Source organism: Montipora capricornis, chromosome 7 (genome assembly GCF_036669925.1).
Source record: "Montipora capricornis isolate CH-2021 chromosome 7, ASM3666992v2, whole genome shotgun sequence".
Taxonomy (NCBI): Eukaryota; Metazoa; Cnidaria; class Anthozoa; order Scleractinia; family Acroporidae; genus Montipora; species Montipora capricornis.
The window spans coordinates 22,183,889-22,191,388 of NC_090889.1; the positions used below are offsets into that span (position 1 = coordinate 22,183,889).

At 39.3% G+C, this 7,500-nt stretch overlaps 1 protein-coding gene across 2 annotated transcripts in view; it reads left to right on the plus strand.

Moving 5' to 3' along the window:
- Positions 1-7,500, plus strand: part of LOC138056434 (N-fatty-acyl-amino acid synthase/hydrolase PM20D1.2-like) — a 17,347-nt gene that overhangs the window by 9,195 nt on the left and 652 nt on the right. Inside the window, exons 10-14 of one of the 2 annotated variants that reach the window (XR_011133444.1) lie at positions 907-1,020; positions 2,858-2,909; positions 3,894-4,523; positions 4,683-4,794; positions 7,457-7,500. The exon at positions 7,457-7,500 is cut by the window's right edge and continues 652 nt beyond it. Coding sequence is in view for 1 of the 2 variants with exons in the window: in XM_068902223.1 (XP_068758324.1) it covers positions 907-1,020; positions 2,858-2,909; positions 3,894-4,120 (393 nt within the window). In the remaining variant the exon portion in view is untranslated. Of the gene's footprint in view, positions 1-906; positions 1,021-2,857; positions 2,910-3,893; positions 4,901-7,456 lie in introns of those variants that run through there. The other variant, XM_068902223.1, reaches the window with a different exon arrangement.

A 7,500-nucleotide genomic window follows, 5' to 3' on the forward strand; every position in this document is an offset into this window, starting at 1 on the left:
GCAACTGCAACGGCGACGGCAGCGAGAACGTCACAAATTTGCATATTTATTGGGCAAAAACAATAGTTTTGCACGCTCTGCACGTGCATTTTTCACTTTTGCCCATTTCTTTGCCGTCGTCTGCAAAACAACAACGTGAAATAGCCAAATTTGAGGTTTTATGAAAAACGTCAGCACTCGAGGATAAATTTTCATTCTCTCCCCTAAATTAAGCGCCGTTCCGACCAGTGTCATTCTTGAAGAACCTAGTACCACACCCTTTTTCATATTAAAAAGGTTAAAATAGTCACGAAGTGATTACAATAACGCGAATTTATATTTTGAGATGACGTTCTCGTTGCCGTTGCCTTCCTCGTTGCTTGAGTTCTCTATCAACTCTGATTGGACGCCGTTATTATTGATCAGTTATTTTTTTAACGGCGTCCAATCAGAAAGAGGCAATCAGCAGGACAGTTTGAGGCTGCCACGCTTGAAAAGTGTTACGCATTTCGACCGCGCGGAAGGTGTAGTTTGGTTTTCTTCGAGAGCTAGCTCCGGGCCGTTTGGATGAATTTTCGAGCGAGAAGTACAAGAAGAAGCGTGAATCTTTCTGCCATTCTCCTGCGAAGTTTGAAAGCGGAGCGATGCGCTTTTGTGGGAAAAAAAAATAGCTTCCACCTTTGTCCCTCTATTGAGAGGCACAGTAAATAGCGAACTTGAAATCTTCAAAATCGCTCAAAATACCACTTCGGAGGCAAAAGAACGACAGTTCACCCCAGGTAAGGTAATACAACGTTTATTTAGCATTGGTCCATGCACATATTTATAAATATATCGCCGCAGAAGAAGCAAGCGTCGAATCCAATACATTTATTATAAAATTACAAAACGGTTACACAAACAGATTGTGTGGTTTCCCTGTGTTAGGTACTTGATCACGACCGACGCTGCATCAATGACGATCGAATCAATATTCGTGTGATGACTTCGATGGAACCGTCACACGTCAGCAGATACGACAAAGATGCTTTCGGTTTCCAGGCAAGCTTTTTTATTTAGTATAATATTAACCATAAAGTCACAAGATTACGATAGTCATACTTGAAATTTTCCCCGTCCATAAATGAGTTGACGGGAGTAAAGACACCTTATTCCAAAATGGCCGTCATTATAATATTCTTTTTTTTCCATGCAAATTGGCCCTTTTGGCCTCGTTCAAGGTTAAATAAATATTCTTTTGAATTTTACGCTTGAAAGCGAAGCTATAAGGGCCAATTTGCATGGAAACAAAAGAATACTTAAATGGCGGCCATTTTGGAATAAGGTGTATTGACCTCCGAAAACTGACGTTTTGAGCAGAGCCACTTTTCAGGGGTTCATAGTTTGGAAGCCTACAAATTTGTTACATTTGTGTAACGGCGTGTTCACGATAGAACGACGTACATGAAACCATTTTCATCCAGTGGTAAGCTTGCATCGCAAATTATTTCCCTTGGCTTGGTTTGTGAAAAAGACGCGGCGCAGACATCGTATGGGAGCTGTTCTGTCTTCCTTGCTGTGGGCTTTTGTCCTTTGTGAGAGAAAAACTTCCAGTCTTCACTCGTTCTCCCAAAAAATGAAATCAAAACACCATAACACACTTTTTCTAAATTCGTTTTTGATGGATTACACAAGTTGCATAAAGATGACCAAACCAGCTTATATTTGTCCCACGTCCGAGTTAGCGAGAAGCATAGGTCGATTTCCGAGGGGACAATATTAGTCCCAGACATTTCCCATTTAAACTTTGCGCCATCTTCATAGAAAAGAACTTGTGCCTCCCAGTCGCTCGTTCGTGGGTCAAACGAAAAATTATTTAAGTAACTTCAAGTGGACACTAAAATCGTTATTTAGAAAATGGCAAAGAATTAATTACTAGATTAAGAAAGCCAACATAGTTTGAAGTGAAGTAAATTCATTTGATTTATTACTATTATTATTAGTATTCATTTACAATTTTTGTTAGAGCGGTTTTCAATTGAGTGTCGAAAGTAATCAGCGAATTGCTTTGGTTTTGCATTTACTTTACTCAGTGATTGGTTCAAAGTTCTCGAGCCATTTTTTCAACCAATCAGAAGTGAAACCAAAACCAATCGTGACTCGCGCGTGCAAATTTTCCCGCGCTTTGTGCCCGGCTACGTGTAATTACTTCTAGTTTTGATTGGTCTACTGGATTGTCTCCGTCCTTTTTGATTGGCCGAAGTAATTACTTTGGTTTTGGTTTTACGACACTCAATTGAAACTCGCTCTATTACTTATTTTTAGAAATTTGTTATTAGAGCTATGCAGTTTACAGTAAATCATAGAAAGGATAGATGTCCTCGTCCAGAACAAGGCCAAGTTTGTCTTACACCATTTCGCCGGCGAGTAAAGGCGCTGTCTCACTGGGCAATTTTTCGCGCAACTTGCCTCGCAACGTAATTTCTACAAACGTTCTCACAGTAAAAATCAAGTTATTTAACGGGTGTTACACTGAGCAACATTTCATGCAACGTGCCTCGTTTCGATGATCACATGAGGTTAAAGAAACATTTTCATTGGCTGGTGCCACAAACCGTTGTGACACAAGTTGCAGGACGTATGTTACACATGCGCAATGCTTAAAAAAGTTCGTTGCAACCGTTGCGGAAAGTAGAACTCAATTCTACTTTCCCCAACGGTTTCTGCAACTGGTCTCGCATTTTGGCCGTTGCAAGGTATGTTACATTGGGTAATAATTCGTGCAACTTGTCTAGCAATGGCGTTGCGAGACAAATTGCACGAAAATTCGCACAGTGTAACAGCACCTTAAGGGTTTGGCTTTGGCAAGCAAAATGTGTTTGATTTTTTTTTTCCGTAGGTCATATCTCAAAGCGTTCGTCAAGTCTTTTCTGATATTGGAGTTTCTCCAGGTAAACATATTTTGCCCTCTGAATGTTCTTGTAAAAATTAGAAATTTTCTGAAAAAGAACTGAATATATTTGAATGTAAAGTTTTTTTGGACTTAAATGGAGATTTCATTTGGAGCGGTACACTTAGCATCTTCTACAAAGGAATGCTGTTTTTGAAGACGTACGTTGAAATGGCAAAGAGATTTTGCCTGTTGGCAGGTGGAACGGTTTTTTATCCATTGTAAAAGACTGCCTTATTCGAAGGATCGACGTGACAACACTTCCACCGAAGAGCAACGTTATTTTACCATATGAAACTCCAATCATTTCCTATGTTCTAATTTCTTAATAGGTGACCATAGCAACAGGAAAGCCTTCTAAAAACACCCTATATTTTGTCTTTAAACGCTTATATCTCAAAAACGAACTCGATGACCCATTTTTATTGATGGAAAGTGTTCTGCGGGTCAAGATAACTGTAAATAGTTACTAGAGGTTAACTCGAAACCCTTACGGTTCCTTTAACCTCTAGGCTCCAATTACCAAAACTACTTTCCTAATTATTCTCTTTAATAAACTTGTAATGTATATAACAATCCTTTGTAATTAGTCTAAGTGTGAGTTAAATATTGTTGTTGTTATAGATAAAACTCTCTGCAAAGTTAAAAAATTCCCTGGAGCGGATTCAGTTGGCACTAAAAATAATTTTCATGCGGTCAATAGAGGACACACACTTTTGAATTGTGTTGGCGCGATGTACCTATTCTAGAAAGCTTTCTTGTTAATTTGTTGATTTTTTGGACGACGAAGAGAAAATTTTGCACAGAATATCTTTCTTTGATGAAAAAAAAAAATCCAGGCCCTTTGAGAAACGTTCGCCAGTCTAGGAAAACGCATGTCAGTGATTTCTTAGCTTCTAACTTCTGACTGGCTGGAATTTTGCCTCACGCCAATCGCCAAGTATAGTAAAGTACTTCTCACACTGAATTTCCGTGAAATTTGTAGGCCTTATGATCGCAAACACGGATACCAGGCACTACTTGGAGCTGACAGACGCCGTCTACCGGTTTATGCCATCAATCCTCAGTCCAGAAGACGCCAAACGAATACATGGCTTCAATGAAAGGCTTGGAGTTAAGAACTATGAGAGGACAATAAACTATTTTTATCACTTGATGAGGAATGCTGATGCTGCAAGTCTAGGAACTGTCCAGTCACATAGTGAACTTTGAAGATCGTTGTATTTAACCGAACCATATTTTCATATCCATGGACTATGGTCTTTCGTTTAAATAGGGAGGAGATCTGTTCGGGGAATTTAATAGGGAAAATTATAGGTAGGTCCAGGAGCCCATCTGGAGCGTGCAACTTCCATGCAGCGTCTGTGAAACGGCGTTTTCACAAGTAGGTTTATTTTTAGACTAGCCCCTCCCGCGAATTAGGTCAAGAAACAAAGGCAGTTCCGGTTCGGTGACCCTATGACGTCAGCTTAATTTCTTGTAATTGGTCATCGGGCTCCTGTGGGAGTCTCATTCGCGGGAAATTCAATCTAAAAATAAAACGGTCTGTGAAAACGCCGTTACACGAACACAGTCGAGTTGTAGGCTCCGGGTCATGGGTTAGATAGATAGATAGGTAGATAGATACTTTATTAAGCACAGAATCCATAAAGCTAAGTCACTTATTTACAATGAAGCTGTGCATCTAAAATATAAAAACATACACACAGAAATGTATATATTAATACAATATAAACATTAAAAATGAATAATTAAACTATGCGAAAATTGGTAGGTCGCAGTATATGGCACGTCCAGCCTTGTTTCCAGGGTGTTGGACTGAAGCAAAAAGCGTAACCGTATACGTAAGCGTGACCTTAGCTCTTTGTTAGATGATGGCTGCAGGGGTATGAGGGGTGATCAGGGTCAAAATTCAGTTTTGCTATTCCGCAGTTCGATTTTGCAATGAGACTGCGCTGCTATCTTATTACGCAATTTGTTCTTCCTGTTATGACTCGCAAGTTCGTTATTACGTGGTTGAAATACGCTATTTTATAATTACAAATTGCAATACTCCATTCTAATTCAGTTTGCCATTATTACATTTTGCCTTCCTGTTACGATGGTCGAACTCCAGTTTTGCCGTTCTACTGGTTTATTCTGTGAACAGCAGTTTGGCGTTCAAAGTCAGTTTTACTTCGTCTGTACGTCTTTCCCAATTGCTACCTGTGTTCCATTATGCAATTCAGTTGTTCTGTTACGCTGTTCAGTTGTGCTGTTACGCTGTTTAGTTGTGCTGTTACGCTAACCCCGCGCGGTCCGAGCTGGACGTGCGAGGACTCAGAGCGAAAGCTAACTCTAATTCAAGATGGCGACGGCTTTGTTATTGTTGTCGTTCTTTGTTTTCTATGGAACCAGTGGAAACCATACAAAAAATACCTTCAATATGTTTTTGATTGCCACACTTGATCGAAGATTGAGGTATTCTAGATAACCGTTTTCAGGTTTAAAATTTGTGATTAACTAAAGATTTTGCCAAATCATTCTAAAATACCGTGACATAGGCCCTTTAAACTACAACAGATACAAGTAGACACTTATATACCCAGGTCTAAACTTGGTTTTAATAACGTTTACCTTAATTATCTTACTTGATCTCTCCTCATGCTTGTTCTAATATAAATTGTCAGATGGATCTGGATTTTGAATAATACATCTACCACTTCGTTCAGTACATGAATGTCCCTTAATCCTATGAACAATAGGTTTGTAAAACACAAAACCTTAGTGCTTCATCTTTCAGCCAGGTAGTCTGCTCTTTAATTTACTTCCAAACGACAAGGGCTTTGCAGATGAAGATTTGTGATCCATGGCTTCACTGATGGCTATAGTCGAATTGACATTGTATCTCAGCTTTCATGATAACAGCTATAACTGCTTTTCAAGAAATTTCAACTGCTGTAGCATGTTACGGTCTCCTCTCGAGGGTGAAAACAGATAAAGAAGGGAAAATGATGATATTACATAATGTATGCTCTCACATCCTGATAGAAGACCAGATAAGGGTAGTAAAGTTGCTGGCATTATTTGCATTTTATTAAAGTGTATAAATTAGTCTCCATGTGGTACAAAGTTGTTCAATATGTTTTTGCCTTATAAATTTACATGATCTCATTTTCTTCCACACGAGTAATGTACCACTTGCTTCAGATGGGAACTCTTATCATTTGAGGTATGTAGTGCAGTTTGACATGTATACCCTAACCAGTCATTATAATTAACACCTTTAACCTTTTAAGCTTGTGATTGGTGTCAATGTTTCACAATACTAGGGGTGAGTGTACACTGTCTCCTATTAACGGTATTAAGCTGTAATGCCCTTCAATTACTCTCCTTCTGGATCAACACGACGCATTGACTCACGGATCCGCTCTTTGCTGAACACTAAGTCCACTTGCAAGCAGAAAACCAGTCATTCTCTTATAACCACACTTCGGAAAGTCATTAACAATCGCTAAAACTATATGATCCAAATCTTTACCTGCTATCACAGCATAACTCGCAGAAACAGACAACGCAAGCTTCTCTTCACAGTTGACGGAGACACCTAAAAGCACTGTAATCTCAGGAATTGTAAATCGATGATCAAGGGGGAAAAGTAAATGTTTCCTTGCCTTCCAGGCACTCCAGAAAGCGCAGCACTGACTTTGTAAGGGAAAGAGAAATCTACAGGTGATTGTTCTTGCGATAGCAACAAAGCCATCCTTGCGTCACGTACAGTTGTTAGGATAAAAATGATCATCTAACTCTAATAAAGGAGAATAGTTGTTTAAATGGTACACAAGACCGTCCAGTTTTTACAGGAAATAGTCAAAATTATCGGATCTGCAACAGTATCCAGGGTGCTTTGGACTTGTCGCGATAACAGAATTCTCAGTTGCGACAGCGATGACACCTATCAAATAAATGCCTGTGATTTTGCGACACCAAAACAACAATCTTCGATCAAGTGTGGCAATCAAAAACATATTGAAGGTATTTTTTGTATGGTTTCCACTGGTTCCATAGAAAACAAAGAACGACAACAATAACAAAGCCGTCGCCATCTTGAATTAGAGTTAGCTTTCGCTCTGAGTCCTCGCACGTCCAGCTCGGACCGCGCGGGGTTAGCGTAACAGCACAACTAAACAGCGTAACAGCACAACTGAACAGCGTAACAGAACAACTGAATTGCATAACGGAACACAGGTAGCAATTGGGAAAGACGTACAGACGAAGTAAAACTGACTTTGAACGCCAAACTGCTGTTCACAGAATAAACCAGTAGAGCGGCAAAACTGGAGTTCGACCATCGTAACAGGAAGGCAAAATGTAATAATGGCAAACTTAATTAGAATGGAGTATTGCAATTTGTAATTATAAAATTGAGTATTTCAAACTCTAAATAACGAACTTGCGAGTCATAACAGGTAGAACAAATTGCGTAATAAGATAGCAGCGCAGTCTCATTGCAAAATCGAACTGCGGAATAGCAAAACTGAATTTTGACCCTGATCACCCCTGATACAGGGGCTGTGGTCTTTGTAATTTTTATAATTGCTTTCTTTATTCTT